The sequence below is a fragment of the Pelophylax lessonae genome (genome assembly GCF_965119305.1).
Source record: "Pelophylax lessonae genome assembly, chromosome: 6".
In the NCBI taxonomy this organism is placed as follows: Eukaryota; Metazoa; Chordata; class Amphibia; order Anura; family Ranidae; genus Pelophylax; species Pelophylax lessonae.
Window position 1 is genome coordinate 196,603,658 of NC_138773.1, and position 18,823 is coordinate 196,622,480.

At 43.1% G+C, this 18,823-nt stretch overlaps 1 protein-coding gene across 3 annotated transcripts in view; it reads left to right on the forward strand.

Moving 5' to 3' along the window:
- PARD3B (par-3 family cell polarity regulator beta) overlaps positions 1–18,823 on the forward strand; it is a 2,025,707-nt gene that overhangs the window by 573,445 nt on the left and 1,433,439 nt on the right. For all 3 annotated transcript variants that reach the window (XM_082260765.1, XM_082260766.1, XM_082260767.1), the window contains exons 7-10: positions 1,915–2,040; positions 5,295–5,632; positions 12,631–12,770; positions 18,387–18,515. In XM_082260765.1, the coding sequence (XP_082116891.1) occupies positions 1,915–2,040; positions 5,295–5,632; positions 12,631–12,770; positions 18,387–18,515 (733 nt within the window). The remainder of the gene's footprint in view (positions 1–1,914; positions 2,041–5,294; positions 5,633–12,630; positions 12,771–18,386; positions 18,516–18,823) is intronic.

Consider the following 18,823-nt stretch of genomic DNA (forward strand, 5'->3'; position numbering starts at 1 on the left):
TTTCAAGTTTAACCTATGTTTTTTCCACCAGTAATTAACCTTACGCAGACTCGGGGATAATCATTTCTATAACATAGGGCATAATTGGAAGCTTTTCACGTCAAAAAGGACATCATGTGTAAACGACTTAATATTGTCTCTCCGACCCACTGATCCATACGTATACTTATACTGTTCAAATAAATGTTATGGGCTGGCTTACATTGTCTGTGCAAATGACAAGCAGTCAGTGTGTTCTTTGGTGAAATAACCTGAAATGACATGAAAATATAATGGTGCAAGTCACCTGTGCATAGTACGTTCTTAACTAAGTTTGCTAGGAAATTAGCTGTAAGCTTTGTGCACTCAAAGTAGAAATAAAATCTAAAATAGAAGTTGACTCTACATAAAATATGTTATTTCATTACAGCTGCTTGTGTGCACAAGGCTATGCATAATATTCCTACTCATTCTTGAACAAGTGCATTATCTCATAGTATAAAATATGAGAAAAAAGAAAAATCAAAGTGATTTTTAATGACTCATCTCTTTTGGTACATGAATGTATGATATCTTTATTTCAACATTGAATGTGGGGGGAGTTTTAGCTATTCTCTAAAGAGAGTATCCTATATTAGACACAGCGGGAGCCAGATCGTGGGAGGAACGGGCTCCATCACCGCCGGCCTCCCGTGATCTTGGGGGAAACTGACAGGAGAGCCGCCTGCCTATGTAAACAAAGCAGATGGCTCTCCTGTCAGGCACAGTGAGATTGTGTGTTTCAGCCAAGCTGAAACACTGATCTTCGTGTGCCTTTCACACAGCCTCCCCCCCCCCCCCCAGCCCCACAGTTAAGCTGGATACACACTATACAATTTTCTTTAGATTTTTTTTCCTTTAGATTTACCAAAACCATATAATATGAGGTCAAACCTAAACACTTACAATTTGTATGCAACCAGGTAGGCCCATTCACTACATAGTTGAAGGTAAATCTAAAGGAAATCTACCAACAAAAGTTGTATAGTGTGTGTCCAGCTTTAGTAAGCACAATTAGGCTCACACATAACCCCTTGATCACCCCCAGTATTAGCGCCTTCCCTGCCAGTGTCATTTATACATTAACAGTGCATATTATTTAGCACTTAATACTGTATTAATGTCACTGGTCCCCAAAAAGTGTCACTTAGTGTCAGATTTGTCCGCCACAATTTTGCAGTCCCGATAAAAATTGATGATCACCGCCATTACTAATAAATACAAAAAAATAAATAAAAAGTCCAAAAATCTATCCCATAGTTTCTAAACGATATAACTTCTGTGAAAACCAAATAATGTACGCTTTTTGGGATTTTTATTACCAAAAATATGTAGCAGAATATAAATTAACCTAAACTGATAAAAAAAAAAATTGATTTTTAATTTTTTTGTATTGTGAATTTTTATAGCAGAAAGTAAAAAATATTGTGTTTTTTTTCAAAATTTCAAATCTAAAAACCGCAGAGGTGATCAAATACCACCAAGAGAAAGCTCTAGTTGTCGTAAAAAAAGGACATACATTGTATTTGGGTACAGCATTGCACGACTGCGCAATTGTTAGTTAAAGTAACGCAGTGTCGAATCGCAAAAAATGGCCTGGTCGTTAAGGGGATAAAACCTTCCAAGCTGAAGTGGTTATAGGCGTTATAAGTGGTGATAAATTCTTCTATTTAACTTATCTTTTTGACTCTACATTTAAAGTGTATGACATAAAGAATATATCAAAAAGATATATAAAATAAATAAAATCTAAGTATATACTTTAAAGATCCATTTAATTTTTAATATTTGTAGAGTAACTGCTTCTGAAAAAACTGTGGAATTCCTGTTTCCAACAATATTTATAACTCCTATAGTATTAACAGATACATAACCTACTCTTACTTTGCCGTTTAGTGCTTTGGGACTTTACATTCGTGGAATTGAAGAGAACAGCAGGACTAAACGAGAGGGCCTTTTCCAAGAAAATGAATGCATTGTGAAAATTAACAGTGTGGAACTTGCTGATAGGTCTTTTACACAGTAAGTATTATATTGTGGAAAGTGTTCAGTGGCATTGTGTCATAGGTTTCCAAAATAACTGGTATAGATAGTTATTTTTTCTTTTTGTGTGTGTGTGTGTGTACCTAGGTTTACAAACAAAGCTCCCAGCAAAACACATGCAGAAATACAAGTGCCATGTTACCTTGTAACTTGGTATACTGTATGCATTGCATGGTGCAAAGCAAAGACTTATAAGTCTGGGAGACAAAACAACCTCTCAACTAATAAATAGCCCAACATAGGGGGAACATTCTTCAGGCCAAGACTCTGCAGTCTTCCTGAAAATAAATAAAATGGACATTTTTGAGGACAGTGAAGTACATTTTCGTTTTCTTTTGAAGTGCACATTTTTGTTTGTGGAGTGAAAGAAGCCATCCACATGCAAATGGAAAAACCATTCCTGAACAGAGGTGGGGCCTTTGTCACCAGCTTCCCCCCCCCCCCCACATATAATGCTGTTTTAACTCTACCCCAGCGATTTGACAATTCACTCATTTAAACTGAGGAATTAACACATATGCAGGCTTTCTGATAATAACATTGGGGTCATGTAACTATGACAGGATGGAGCCACAACTTTCAAATCTTCCATCCTGCTCTTGAACAATCAAAATTTTCACATTCCATTAGGGAGTCCCAACATGTGATTATAAATTCTGGGGTATCTGCCTGACACAACTGAAGAAGTGGATTGGTAAGTGATGAAATGTTGTCAACATTACAGAACAGGTCAAGTTGAAACTCAAGTTCAACTAGCTACTCAGGGCCGGCCTTTGGGGTGTGCGAGCTGCGCAACCGCACAGGGCTCCATGGGCAACATGGGCACCGTGTGGCCGTCACAGCTAGCAAATGATGAGGCCGCACATCGGGAGGTAAGCGGCCACTGCGGCCTGGACAGCTGTGCGGTGGTACCTGTCTCCATTCCGAGTACGGACTGCAGGGCTGAGCTGTGGGTGAGAGGTGAGAGAGAGAGAGGTTTTCCTCCTCCTTCCTCCCCTCTCCTCCTGGGTCTGCCCCGCCCACACTCTCCGGGGATGTGTGGGCGGGAATTTTAACACAGAAGAAAAGCTGCAGACAGCCTGAGCCTTCATCCTGGGGTAAGAAAGCTCTCTCCTGCCCCAGTATGTAATAAATGTAAGGGGGGCTCTGATGTAAGGGGGGTCTGTGGGGGGTCTCTGATGTAAGGGGGGTCTGGGGGGTCTCTGATGTAAGGGGGGGTCTGTGGGGGGCTCTGATGTAAGGGGGGTCTGGGGGGTCTCTGATGTAAGGGGGGTCTGTGGGGGTGGTCTCTGATGTAAGGGGATGTCTGTGGGGGGGTCTATGATTTAAGAGGGTCTGGGGGGTCTCTGATGTAAGGGGGGTCTGTGGGGGGTCTCTGATGTAAGGGGGGCTCTGAGGGTCTCTAAAGTAAGGGGGGCTCTGTGGGGGGTCTCTGATGTAAGGGGGGCTCTGTGGGGGGTCTCTGATGTAAGGGGGGCTCTGTGGGGGGTCTCTGATGTAAGTGGGGCTCTGTGGGGGTCTCTGATGTAAGGGGGGCTCTGATGGCCTCTGATATAAGGGGGATTCTGTGGGGGTCTCTGATGTAAGGGGAGCTCCGTGGGGGTCTCTGATGTAAGGGGAGCTCCATGGGGGGATTCTAATGTAAGGGGGACTCTGTGGGGGTCTCTGATGTAAGGGGAGCTCTGTGGGGGGTCTCTGATGTAAGGGCGGCTCTGTGGGGGTCTCTGATGTAAGGGGAGCTCCGTGGGGGTCTCTGATGTAAGGGGAGCTCCATGGGGGGATTCTAATGTAAGGGGGACTCTGTGGGGGTCTCTGATGTAAGGGGAGCTCTGTGGGGGGTCTCTGATGTAAGGGCGGCTCTGTGGGGGTCTCTGATGTATGGGGGGTCATTGAGGGTCTCTGATGTAAGGGGGACTCTGTGGGGGATCTCTGATGTAAGGGGGGGCTCTGTGAGGGTCTCTGATGTAAGAGGGTCTCTGATGTAAGGGGGGCTCTGTGAGGGTCTCTGATGTAAGGGGGGGCTCTGTAGGGGGTCTCTGTGAGGATCTATGATGTAAGGGGGGCTCTGTGGGGGTCTCTGATGTAAGGGAGGGCTCTGTGGGTGGTCTCTGATGTAAGGGGGGCTCTGTGGGGAGTCTCTGATGTAAGGGGGGCTCTGTGAGGGTCTCTGATGTAAGGGGGGTCTGTGGGGGGTCTCTGATGTTAGAGGGGGCTCTGTGGGGGGTCTCTGTCGGGTCTCTGATGTAAGGGGGGCTCCATGGGGGTCTCTGATGTAAGGATGGCTCTGTGGGGGTCTCTGATGAAAGGGAGGGCTCTGTGGAGGGTCTCTGATGTAAGGGGGGGCTCTGTGGGGAGTCTCTGATGTAAGGGGGGCTCTGTGAGGGTCTCTGATGTAAGGGAGGCTCTGTGGGGGGTCTCTGATGTAAGGGAGGGCTCCCTGGGGGGGTCTCTGATGTAAGGGGGGGCTCCGTGGGGGGGTCTCTAATGTTTGGGGGGCTAAGTTATTAGTGAACATAAAAAAGTTCCAAGAAAAGTCCAATGAAGTGCAAGAAAATGTGCAAAAAAAGTGCAAATATTTATGGTGACAAATCTTCAATGGAAAGTGTGTGCCTAAAAAGCACCCTATGTGCTGCTTCCACCAATCACTCCAAACTGACTCACCAGACCTAAATAAAAGCCTATGTATTTTATGGAATCACGCTATGTTGATTCATTTTTTGCACATTGTAGAGGTTATGAATATTTAATTGTTATTTATTATAGTAGTGGTATATGATCTGTATACTGTAGTAGCCATGCAGATTTAATTATTAATTTTGCACTGTGCACTTTTTACAACAGAAACAGATTTGGGTGACATATTTATATATCATTTTATAGTAAATACTATTTTTGCGCTAATTTTTTCCCTGTTTTTATCTTGCTTCTGCACCCACTTGCAGTCAATTAGCAGCAATTACACTCTTAAATAGTTTTTCAATAGATACAGCCAAGTTTAGGGGGGGGCGAGATGTGATGATGGGTGGGGGGTGGGGGGGGGGCACAGGATTATCTTGCACAGGGCGCCTGAAGACCTAAGGCTGGCCCTGCAGCTACTACTAGATATACTATAGATGGACCTTGGTTAATGAGAGCCTTCATAAGCATTATACAATTTCCCTCTCCTGTTTTTATTTTCTAGGAATATACTGAGTGTTATGTTCATTAAGTTCTTTAACCTTCTTGTACCTTAGGGCACAAGAAATCTTCAGACAAGCAATGAAACATCCAAGTGTGTTAGTGGAAGTTGTGCCATCTCATAACCGTGAGCTTTATGAGAAAGGTGCCATATCTTACCTACCACGTTTAGAAGATGAAGATGATGAAGTTCCTAATATAAAACCACCTCCTCCACCTACCCATACAAAGCTAAGTGGGAAGATCAGTGACCACATTAACGGTTCAGATCCTGCACTGTCACTACTGTCTTCAGTAAGCCCAGATCCAACGCGCCATGGTAGTTCATACTCCTCACCTCTGGGTTCTGGAACTAAGAAAACTGCAAAGATTATAAGGATTGATTTAAAAAAAGGTAACTGTACTTTTTTTTTGTGTTGTACCTTAAATAAATGCTATGCGTTTGTGTATATACAGCTCTTTAGCTTTGAAAAACAGGGCCTGATTTCTATATTGTCAATGTAAGCTGTGGCCTACGGCAGCATACAGCTATCCCTGAGATGCCCATTGTTCTGAATTTTCTGGGGCAATCTGCATTTTGGACTTTAAAGCATTCATTACGGTGGTCAGGGGCTCTGAGTTGACAGTCCTCATATAATTAGAGGCAGGGTTTGGGTTGGCCATTCTGGTATATGGGCAAAACCACCCAGTTACTAGCACAGACTTTGTGAGCTGTGGGTGGGATTAAGTGTATCCTGGGGAACAAGATTAAAATGTTGGTAAGTATGCCACCAGCCAGCCTGCATAATTAGAATGAATCTGCTAGCAGATTGGGGGGACAATTTGCACTATTCTTCTAGGCATAACAATGCAAAGTAAACTCTCTTTGTTAACCTCTCAGACCTCTTGTGCAGTTTGTTAGCTTATTACTAAGGTTGACTGAGGTAGATGAAGGTGAAACAAGACAGTCAACCTAGGGTGATAGGATGTATACATTTTTTACTGGGGTCAAGATCTCAACAACCACTTAGATCATTGGAAATCAACATGTTGTACTTACACCAGAGCTTGACAATTCCTGGTTTTCAGATCCATCAAAGAGATGGAAAAAACAAAAATAAAAAAACAGGCAACCAGGTATTTGAATTTTAGAGCTGTGTCCTCAAGAAAGTTTGCCTATTCATATATGATTGTTTTGAAATACCAAGGTAATGTGTGTATATATATATATATATATATATATATATATATATATATATACATACAGTGCCTTGCGAAAGTATTAGGCCTCCCTTGAACTTTTCAAACTTTTGCCACATTTCAGGCTTTAAACATCTATATTAATAAAAGGCAAGTGTCCCTGCGTCCAGATTCCCTGTGTCCGTGGAAATGCGCTACTGCGCATGTGCCACAGGACAGCCGTTGGGACTGGGGGCGGGCACTGACCTGTGTAGGCTGGGGGAGCTCCTCGGTGTCGGAGGCCGGGTGTTGGGGGTCACCCCCGATAATGGTGCGGTGTGAGGGCCGTTGTACTGCCGATAGTTTCAGTAGCCACCGTTCTGAATTCGTATGTGCTGGGGAGGCGGAGTTCCGATCAGTTGCCTTAGATTTAAAAATGGCGCCACCCGGCGCCAACATGTCACTGCGCATGCGCCACTGCTCGGTAAAAGCCGTACACGTTCGGCTATTCCCGAGCGGCGGCGCATACACAATGATGTGTTGGCGCCGGGTGGCGCCATTTTTAAATCTAAGGCAACTGATCGGAACTCCGCCTCCCCAGCACATACGAATTCAGAACAGTGGCTGCTGAAACTATCGGCAGTACAACGGCCCTCACACCGCACCATTATCGGGGGTGACCCCCAACAACCGGCCTCCGACACAGAGGAGCTCCCCCAGCCTACACAGGTCAGTGCCCGCCCCCAGCCCCAGCACATACGAATTCAGAACGGCCCTCACACCGGACCATTATCGGGGGTGACCCCCAACACCCGGGACCCGGCCTCCAACACCGAGGCGCTCCCCCTTCCTCCCCAGCACATATCAGGAACAGGTAAGTGAGACTCCTCCACTGCCACACTGCCTGCCATTATGTGGGGCTGCAGGCATACTACAAGAGATACAGTGCTGCAGGAATGGTACTCCTGTGCCATGCCCGCAGCACTGCATCTCCTGTAGTATGTCCACAGCCCCACATTCCCCTGTACCATGCCCGCAGCCCCGCATTCCCCTGTAGCATGCCCGCAGCCCTGCATCCCCCTGTACCATGCCCGCAGCCCCACATTCCCCTGTAGCATGCCCGCAGCCCTGCATCCCCCTGTACCATGCCCGCAGCCCCACATTCCCCTGTACCATGCCCGCAGCCCCGCATTCCCCTGTACCATGCCCGCAGCCCTGCATTCCCCTGTACCATGCACGCAGCCCCGCGTTCCCCTGTACCATGCGCGCAGCCCCGCATTCCCCTGAACCATGCACGCAGCCCCGCATTCTCCTGTACCATGCGCGCAGCCCCGCATTCTCCTGTACCATGCGCGCAGCCCCACATTTTCCTTTACCATGCGCGCAGCCCCGCATTCTCCCGTACCATGCGTGCAGCCCCACATTCTCCTGTATCATTCCTACCAAAATGTGATGCGCCAGAAATATAATAAAAAAGTGATGACTTTAAATACAATAAATCATATCCAGTTCATAAGGCACATAGCAATGTGTGTGCTTCCAATAAAGTGATATGAAGAGTGTCCCCGTATCCAATTGAAGAAAATCCAGTGATGAAAACAAGTTGTAAACACCAATTAGTGAATCCCTCCACCAGGTGAATTAGCCTCTCACCTTCTCATGCCCGCAGCCATTGCAAACTTATATTCTGAGGTTTTAATTACATTATTTTAATATAGTCAGTCGTGAACTAAAGTGGGCCGGTCTAAGGCATGAAACTCCAGGGCTGAAAATGAGTCGCACTCCAGGGCTCCAGGGCTGGTTTCCTCAGGCGGAGATGATTTGTCTCCGGCCGCTCTCCGTAGTTGTAGTCTTGCTGCTCTTTGCCCGGACTCAGAGCTGTCAGTGAGTTTGGTCGGTCGGTGTGCGGATTGTGTGTGTGGCCGGTCATGGCCTCTAGCGGCTCTATCCAGATCCCCCGGCGCCTGCCTCTTCTCCTGACCCATGACGGGGTGCTCCTGCCCGGCTCCAGCATGCGGGTGAGTGTAGACTCTCCGGGGAATATGGATCTGGTCCGGAGCCGCCTGCTCAGAGGAACTTCCCTAAAGAGCACCATTATCGGGGTAACCCCCAACACCCGGGACCCGGCCTCCGACACCGAGGAGCTCCCCATCCTACACAGGTCAGTGTGACTTACTTCTGGGGCCCCTGACATGGTGCCCGCCCCCAGTCCCAACGGCTGTCCGTGGGGCACATGCGCAGTAGCGCAATCCCACAGACACAGGTACGGACGCAGAGACACTTGCATATTATTAACTACTTGCCTTCTGTGCACTTAAACACCCTTCCCATCCAGACCAATTTTTAGCTTTCAGCGCTCGCACACGTTGAATGACAATTGCGCGGTCATGCTACACTGTACCCATATAAAATTGTTATCATTTTTTTCACACAAATAGAGCTTTCTTTTGGTGGCATTTAATCATCTCTGGGTTTTTTATTTTTTATAAAAAAAAAGAAAAAAGACAGAAAATTTTGAAAAAAAAAAGTTTTTCTTATTTTTTGCGAGTAAATTTTGAAAATAAATACATTTTTCTCCTTCACTGATGTGCGCTGATGAGGCGGCACTGATGGGCACTGATAGGCTGCACTGATGGGCACTGATGAGGTGGTACTTATGGGCACTGCTGAGGTGGCACTTATGGGCACTGATGAGGTGGCATTGATGAGGAGGTACTAATATGCCGCACTGATGAGCACTGATAGGCGGCACTGATGAGCACTGATAGGCGGCACTGCTGGGCACTGAGAGGTGGCACTGCTGGGCACTGAGAGGTGGCACTGATGGGCACTGAGAGGTGGCACTGACGGGCAGCACTGATGGGCACTGGCGGGCGGCACTGATGGGCACTGGCGGGCGGCACTGATGGGCACTGGCGGGCGGCACTGATGGGCACTGGCGGGTGGCACTGATGGGCACTGGCGGGTGGCACTGATGAGCACTGATGGGCGGCACTGATGAGCAGCACCATCAGTGCCCACACTCAGTGCCCATAGTGCTGCCAGTCAGTGCTCATCAGTGCCTAGGTGAGCAGGCACTGATGGGCACTGACTGGAAGCACTATGGGCACTGATGGGGGGCACTGATGGTGGGCACTGTGGGCATTGAAGGTGTGTTTGGTGTACCTCTGGTAATCAGGGCACTGGTGATCGGTGCCCTGATTACTTTTTTCTGTGTCCCCAGCGGCTGTGCAGCTCTCCCTCCTTCCTCACACGCAGGCTCTGTGTGAGGAAGGAGCGCCGGCGATGAGAGATGATCTCATATGTTTACATATGAGATCATCTCTCATTGGACGGCTTGATCACGTGGTGAATGGCCGCTGTGATTGGCCATTCACCACGATCTGTGATCGGCTGTGTCCAAGGGACACGGCCGACACAGATTCCCCCCGATGCGCGCTCGCGGGAGCGCGCGGGGGGCGTGTCACTGGGAGGCCGTTTAAAAACGGCATCCCGAAAATTCGAGTCCGCGCTGCAGCCGTATATAGGCTGTAGCGCGGACGGCAGGAGGTTAATATAGAATAGATATCCTACATACACCCCAGTCGGGCGGCCGGCCAAAACTCTTGAAGCGGCGGGTGTGCGTGGGCATGCGGCGGGTACGCGCTCGCACGCGAGAGCCGCTCGGCCAGCTCTGCACGTGTCTCTGTTGCTAGGGCAACAGGGACGCTATGTGCAGAGCTGGCTATGTCATGCAGCTCTCGCGTTGTTAGAAAAAAAAAAGAGATAAACGAGAGCCGCTCAGTCAGCCATATATGTTCTAGCGCCCATTAATTTAACGGGCTTAATGTCTAGTAAAAATATAAAACTGTAATTTTTTGTGAAGAATCAACAACAAGTGGGACACAATCATGAAGAGGAACAAAATTTATTGGATATTTAAAACTTTTTTAACAAATAAAAAACTGAAAAATTGGGCATGCAAAATTATTCAGCCCCCTTAAGTTAATACTTTGTAGCGCCACCTTTTGCTGCGATTACAGCTGTAAGTCGCTTGGGGTATGTCTCCATCAGTTTTGCACATTGAGAGACTGAAATTTTTGCCCATTTCTCCTTGCAAAACAGTTTGAGCTCAGTGAGCATTTGTGAACAGCAGTTTTCAGTTCTTTCCACAGATTCTCGATTGGATTCAGGTCTGGACTTTGACTTTGCCATTCTAACACCTGAATATGTTTGTGAACTATCCCATTGTAGATTTTGCTTTATGTTTTGGATCATTGTCTTGTTGGAATACAAATCTCCATCCCAGTCTCAGGTCTTTTGCAGACTCCATCAGGTTTTCTTCCAGAATGGTCCTGTATTTGGCTCCATCCATCTTCCCATCAATTTTAACCATCTTCCCTGTCCCTGCTGAAAAAAAGCAGGCCCAAACCATGATGCTGCCACCATCATGTTTGACAGTGGGGATGGTGTGTTCAGGGTGATGAGCTGTGTTACATTTACGCCAAACATAACATTTTGCATTGTTGCCAATAAGTTCGATTTTGGTTTAATCTGACCAGAGCACCTTCATCCACATGTTTGGTGTGTCTCCCAGGTGGCTTGTGGCAAACTTTAAATGAAACTTTTTATGGCTATCTTTAAGAAATGGCTTTCTTCTTGCCACTCTTCCATAAAGGCCAGATTTGTGCAGTATACGACTGATTGTTGTCCTATGGACAGAGTCTCCCACCTCAGCTATAGATCTCTGCAGTTCATCCAGAGTGATCATGGGCCTCTTGGCTTCATCTCTGATCAGTCTTCTCCTTGTATGAGCTGAAAGTTTAGAGGGACGGCCAGGTCTTCGTAGATTTGCAGTGGTCTGATACTCCTTCCATTTCAATATTATCGCTTTCACAGTGCTCCTTGGGATGCTTAAAGTTTGGGAAATCTTTTTGTATCCAAATCTGGCTTTAAACTTCTCCACAACAGTATCTCGGACCTGCCTGGTGTGTTCCTTGTTCTTCATGATGCTCTCTGCGCTTTAAACGGACCTCTGAGACTATCACAGTGCAGGTGCATTTATACGGAGACTTGATTACACACAGGTGGATTCTATTTATCATCATTAGTCATTTAGGTCAACACTGGTTCATTCAGAGATCCTCACTGAACTTCTGGAGAGAGTTTGCTGCACTGAAAGTAAAGGGGCTGAATAATTTTGCACGCCAAATATTTCAATTTTTTATTTGTTAAAAAAGTTTGAAATATCTAATAAATTTTGTTCCACTTCATGATTGTGTCCCACTTTTTGTTGATTCTTCACAAAAAATTACAGTTTTATATCTTTATGTTTGAAGCCTGAAATGTGGCAAAAGGTTGAAAAGTTCAAGGGGTCCGAATACTTTCGCAAGGCACTGTATGTGTGCATATATATATATATATATATATGGTACTAAGCAAGTAGCTTTATATACTGTATACAGTATAATGTTGGTGTATTTGCGTTATGTGTTGTCCAAAAGTGCATGCTGGCCTCCTGGAATATGGTCTTGAGGTTTTAAAGTGTTACTACACCCACAACAGTAAAAATCAATCTGTATATGCAGTAAAGCATGTTTATTATACTATGTAAGAAGAAGAGAAGTAACTCTGTGCTCAGGTATAAAAAGAAGCAACCAGCACTAAAAGGACTTGATAATACCCCAACATACAGTCAAAAAATCTATGAAGTGCAGCACTAAAATCAATGGGCTTGCAAATGTATGCAATCCACTATACAGCAAAATATCTCCATACATTTTTCCATAGATATCAGAAAGTGTGATAAACAGTAAACAAAAAAATAAGTGAATAAAACATATGTTTTCTATATGCTCTCCATTAAAAAATAGTAGAAAAGCATTTGATTTTTTTCTGTATAGTGAATTGCATGTTTGTTATACTAACTGTGGAACCTAAGGTGTTAGTCCTCTGCATTGTGTAAAAAGGCTGTTTGATCCTGTCTTCTCTGATCCTCTCCTTGTTTACTTTCCCCAATCTATCTTCTGATAGTACAGAGCCTTGGAGGCATTCTGCACATGCTCAGTTTGGTGTGTATTGCTAAAGTGTTTTTTTTTTTTTATTTGGGGGAGGGTACTAATTAACATGTCAATTTGAAAATAGGCCAAAAAGGGCAAATGCATTTTACCATTCTGTCTTCTGGAGAGAGATTCTATATGAACACAACTGTTTAGAGTATCGGTCACACATGTCTATTGACTACTTCCAATCCAGGTGCAGATGGGCTTGGATTCACAGTGGTCACCAGGGATTCTACAGTACATGGACCTGGCCCCATTTTCGTAAAAAACATTCTCCCCAAAGGAGCAGCCATAAAGGATGGACGGTTACTGTCTGGAGATCGAATAGTAGAGGTATGTGAAATATCAGCTAATATACATACATACATATATATATATATATGTGTGTATATATATATATATATATATATATATATATATATATATATATATATATATATATATATATATATAACATTTTTTTTTTTTATTTGAGATATTTCCAAAATTGCATTCCTGTGATCAGACATAAGTTATGTAATGTATGGAGTATTCTGAAAAAAAAAAATTGCAGATCAGAATGAAATCTCTTAGATTAGGTAAGATAACTGTGGAAATGTTCAAGCCCAGAGTTAGGATTGCAAACATTAAAGTAAACTTGCTAAAGTCTACATCAATTTAAAAGCAATTCCATTCTTGATTTGCTTTCAGGATTTATGTATTAAAAAAATAAATGATATATTTTTAGTGCAATTCTTCTGGCTTAGAAGACCGTTTCCATGGCAGCACAAATTGAGGAGTCAACTATGGAAAGGTTCTGATGGGACTCTCCCTTCCAGGACGAGTTTTGCATTGAAGCTGGTCATGATTCTTCTATGCTTTTATATGTTTTATTTCTGTTTTCCAATTTAAAGAAATGTAACCTCTTTACTCTTTGGTCCTTGTTCAGCATGCTGTGAAATGGCTTCTCTAGGAATAGGGGAAGGGGTCATCTTAATTACAATGGCAAATAGGCTTCTTTGCTGTTGTTAAGAAAGTACTGGATCTTAGTTTAGAAGATTTACAGCTAGCATTTTGTTATGTTTGAAAATGCAGTCTGTGAGAACAGTAAAAGAAAACTGGAACAAAATGGTTTTAAATACTGCAAGCTGGAGTAGCTTCCTAAAAGCAAACAAGCAAAAAAATGTGAAGAAACTATTTTAGGAAGAAGATACATTTTAATCAAAATACACGGTCAATGTACTATGTTCTATTTCAGAATATTGTTGAACACCAGGTACTAGATTATACACTCAGTGTTGTGCTTAAGATTTATTACAGTACTACTAGAACCAACAGAAATTTCAAGGGAAATTACTTTATGAAAGTCGGTCCTTCTGCAATGTGGCAATGCATGGACCTGGTAAAATTGCTCAGACATTAACAATTACATTGTGGTGTGCCTATTCTTTCCATCCCTCAGTTTACCATTTTTAAAGGGCTTCAGCCATATTCAGAAAATCCTAAGTGCACACTGGATGTTTGGATTGTTAAAGGTACTTCCTATTTTGTAAAAAATGAGTTTTGTTATATCACATTGACTAAAGGATTATTTTTAATAAAATACCTTGTTGTACTAAGTTTCCTCAAGTGCTTGAATATAGTTATCCTTCGAAACCTGCCATTGCTATTAGATGAGTAAAATTTCTTCTTTAACTTGACAACAATGCATCTAAAGGATGAGGTTTATGTGAACCCCCACCTTGTAAGAGCTCTTTCACACTGAGGCACTTTTCAAGCCTGAAAAAACCTATTCCTATTAAAATCAATGAATGCTTTTACACTGGGGCGGTGCACTGGTGGAGCCATGAAAAAAATCTTGCAAGGAGCATCTTTGGAGCGCTAAAAAATGTGCCTCAAAAACTCCCCTCTTAAATGAAATGAATGGGTAGCGCCTCAAAAGTGCCTGAAACGTGCTTCAAAAACACCTGAAAAGCGCTGCAAAAGTGCTCAGCGTTTTATAGGCAGTTTTCAAGTGCCTCATTGTGAAAGGGCAAGCAACCCATTCAGTTTAAAATTGAAATGAAAGGCAAAACATTTGTGTATACATATAAAAAGCATTCTAAATAACTTTTTTTTAGGTGATCACATACCTTCTGTTGTCAGCTGCATAAAAAGCTCAGGGAGCTAGGGGAGGAGAAATGGTAAAGCACTGAGTAAATGGCTGTGCCTGGGGGGGGGGGGGTGCATGTCAGCACAAGTCTGATCATTGAAGGAGTGCAGGCTGAGTTCTTAGCACAGCTAGAGAACTGACCACACTGTGCTCTCGTGCCTAGTGTGGTCAGTTTCTATAGGAAAGCCGAGTAAGTGTCAGGAACACCAGGGATTTCACCCAGTTTTCTTACAAGTATATGGTACAGCAGGCACATATCAAGAATATGAAATGTTGGGTTTACATATTCTTAAGTCCACCTTAGGGAGCATGTTACACTTTACACCCATATTTAGGGTGTAACATGTAACATGCTCCAGCTGTCCCCCTCCCCGATCTCCCCCTGTGACAGTGGGCAGGGGTTTTTCTCTCTGCACCCACTGTCACAATTTAAAAATAGCCTGACTGTATGGGTCTTCGCTGACACTGCCACATTATTCATCCGCAGCGATCTGTGAATTAATAGACTACAAGTACCATCTCCACTGCAGCAGAAAGTGTGTTGTTCTCCGTGAACTGAGAGTGTGCAGCTGAGTTCATTGATCTTTTTACTCTTGCTCAAGGGTGCAGTGCTTTCCATGCTCCTGCAGAAAAAAAAAAAAAACACATGCACATTTATTTTCTGCAGAAATATGTGTGCATTTGTCTTTTTCCCAAAAGGTGAACACAGCCTTTAATACCAGATTTTATAAGCTAACACAAAGAGGTTGATTTACTAAAACTGGAGAGTGCAGAATCTGGTGAAGCTCTGCATAAAAATCAATCATCTTCCATGTTTTCTTGTCAAAGTTTATTTGAACAAGCTGAAGTTAGAAGCGGTTTGGCTACCATGCACAGCTGCACCAGATTTTGCACTCTCCAGTTTTAGTAAATCAAGCCAAAAGAGTCAGTGTATATGAACCCCTAGCAATGAACTTCTCTTGTTTGGTCTCTTTTTTTGTCTGTTAAATACACTATTGAAAGTTTTTTAGATGTACGTGCTAAAAATACACGATGATCCTGTCAGAATTGTTGTCAGGTATTAACCTCCCTGGCGGTATGATTCTGTCAGGAATTCTGTTCCAAAAGCGGTACAATTCTTTTCATGGAAATTTGGCGTTATGTATTATAGGCCTACAATTCTTAGTAATTACTGACTTAAACCTGACCAAAACAAGTCTCTAGTAGACATCCCAGATGTGATAAATTTGAAACACAAACAAGTGAATTATAATCGAATCAATAATATTATTTTATTATTTAATATATAGTATATATAATAAAATTATATTATTGATTAGATTATAATTCATGCGCTATATATTATATATATATGTGTGTATATAGATATATATATATATATATATATAACGCATGAATTATAATCGAATCAATAATATAATTTTATATATATATATATATATATATATATATATATATATATATGTGTGTGTATATAGGTATATATATATATATATATATATATATATATATATACATATATATATACATATATATATATATATATATTTGCATATATATAATATAAAATGTGTTATGTGTTTTGTGCAACGTTTTTTTTTTTTTTTTTTTTTTTGAATTTCCCTCCCTAGTTCCGCTCCCATGCAGCATTGCTGCTGCAGGGAACGGAACTAGGAAGTCCTCCTACCGACAGACGAGCGGCGGAGATCTCGCTGGCGGTCACAGCAATGAGAGCTCATCGCTGGATCGCCAGGATAAGGTAAGAGAAGCTCCGCTGCGCTGTCTGCACGCTCTGCCCATTGACCCCGAGCGTGACTCGGGGATACCGCTAATAGCAGAAAATTCCTACCCCGAGTCACGCTCGGGTTTACCGCTAAGGCGGTTAAAGGATAAATTTACCTTTCTGAAAAATTACATGTTACACCCATATTTAGGATGTAACATGTTCAAGATCTGCCTGCTCTTAATCGCCCTCCCTGTGACAGTGGACCAGTGATTTTCTCCCCAGTAACCTTGAAAATATACAGTTGTTCTTCGTTTTAGGCTTTAAGTGGGTGTTATGCCTGTGCAATCTCTATTCATACTCCTTAAAAGCTGCCAAAATGATGTCATAGAACTGGGATGCCCAGCCTGTGGCCCCTCGGAGCCCTCCGATGTGGCCTGTGTCCTTCTGCTCTGGGATGGCAGGTGGGCAAGCCCAGATCGCGGGTTGCCAATCCACCATCCCAGAGCATCAGTGTTATGAATGGAGCCGGCAGTAGAGGAAGCAAGCAGCTGTAAGGGTGCAAAGCCACATAAGCCAATGCTTCCTCTTAAGCGCTGGCTCCTGTCCCAGGCAGAGTGATACCAAATGCACTCCACCTGGGACAGCAACATTTTCTACAGCCAGTGATTCCTGCACATGCTGAAAGTAAAGAAAGGGCAGTTTATGAAAATCACAGTTTGGACATCCCAGCAATTGGAATAATATCAGCATTTTGTAGAGATTGGGGGTTCATGAGCAGTAGATTTGCAGTGGTTATTATGCTGCTTCCACACAGATCTCCTGTTGCAGTACAGTGCACCTTCAGCTTTGCTGCGGGTTACCTGCACTGAGCCATAGACTTCTATTATATCCTGGGAGTTTGGTGCACTTTCTGAAAACGCATCAAAATGCTGCAAAAGTCCGGCTAAGCCTCTGGAAAGCCATGGGTGCACTCGTGGTGCGGATAAACCGTAAAACATCAGTGTGAAAGCAGCCTTATAGGGGGCTCAGGACAGTAAGGGCTCATTTGCATTTGCCTTTTTTTTGGGCGGTAAAAGCCTATAGTTCATTGTGACATATGACCAGTTACCAAATCACTGAAGTGGCCCTCATTTTTTAAAAGGTTAAGCAGCCCTGTCATAGAGGCTCTACTCAAACAATTCACTCAATTTGTATCTAGTACTACAAAGTTTAGGTAAATCAAAAGTTGATTGTTTAGACCAGGGGTCTTCAAACTATGGCCCTCCAGTTGTTCAGGTACTACAAGTCTCATCATGCCTAGTCATGTCTGTGAATGTCAGAGTTTTACAATGCCTCATGGGATGTGTAGTTCCGCAACAGCTGGAGGGCCGTAGTTTGAGGATCCCTGGTTTAGACTATAAGGATTATGGTTCACTTTAGGCGATATGAACAAACTGCTAGTTCTTTCTCAGTTGATGTCACAGCTAAGGGGATGTTCTACTACCTTTTACATCTGTTGTAGTTTTTCTGTGCAGTAATAAATGTAAGACTTGTTTTGCTGTTAACATGTTACTCCTTCATTCAAGCTAAGCAAATAGGCTTGATCATATTTGCTATATTATCTACGCATATCTTATATTTATAGATCATTTGCTGATTGTTTATTTAGTATTGATCTTTGAAATTCTGAGTCTTCCAACTTGAAATTGCAAAGGATTATTAAAAAAACAGTTAGAGACAACAAATAAAACCAATCAGTGAATTGCTAATGCTATCAGCCAGTGTAACTTTCAATTCTTAGGATACTTGTAATCACATTTGCGCAAATTTTCTTTTGATTAATGCATTTGCATTTTTATTATGGTAATTATCATACAGAAGTAGACTTTTTCACTTAAAAAAAAAATATATTAAAAAGAATGCAAGCAGAGTTTCATAGATGTAAATGTCTCATTTAAGTTTTCAATATACTGTATGTAATAAAGCAGCATATGCATTGCATACCTATGGAGTATGGTATACTTCTGCTGAAAGACTTTTGCTAGTAGTCATTTTATTAAAGCTATACAATGATAAATTGAAACCCTGTTTTCATTTTTTTGCTCCCTAAAAGGTTAATGGCATAGCAATTGCTGGAAAAACACAAGAGGAGCTTGTAGCCATGCTAAGGAGTACCAAGCTGGGCGAGACAGTGTCTCTGTCAGTTGCTCGACAGGAAGAAGCTTTCTTACCTCGTGAACTGGTAATGTCTCTAACACTACAGCCTTGAATACATTGCATGTTGTTTGTTGCCAGACTGACCACCTTTCAGGCAGACGCCAGACCGCAGGCAGCGAGATCAGCTTACACTATATCAAAATCAAACAATGATTTACTATCAGTCCATGAAATTTGATTTTCAACCCTGGTGACATCATAAGCTATGGGATGTGATTTTGTCATGGGTATCACACAGCACTTGATTTATTGAGAAGTCCATGAATATATCCAACTCCAGAGAAAATGTATGGATGATTTAAAACTGCCATGACAAGTCATAAAATGTAACCC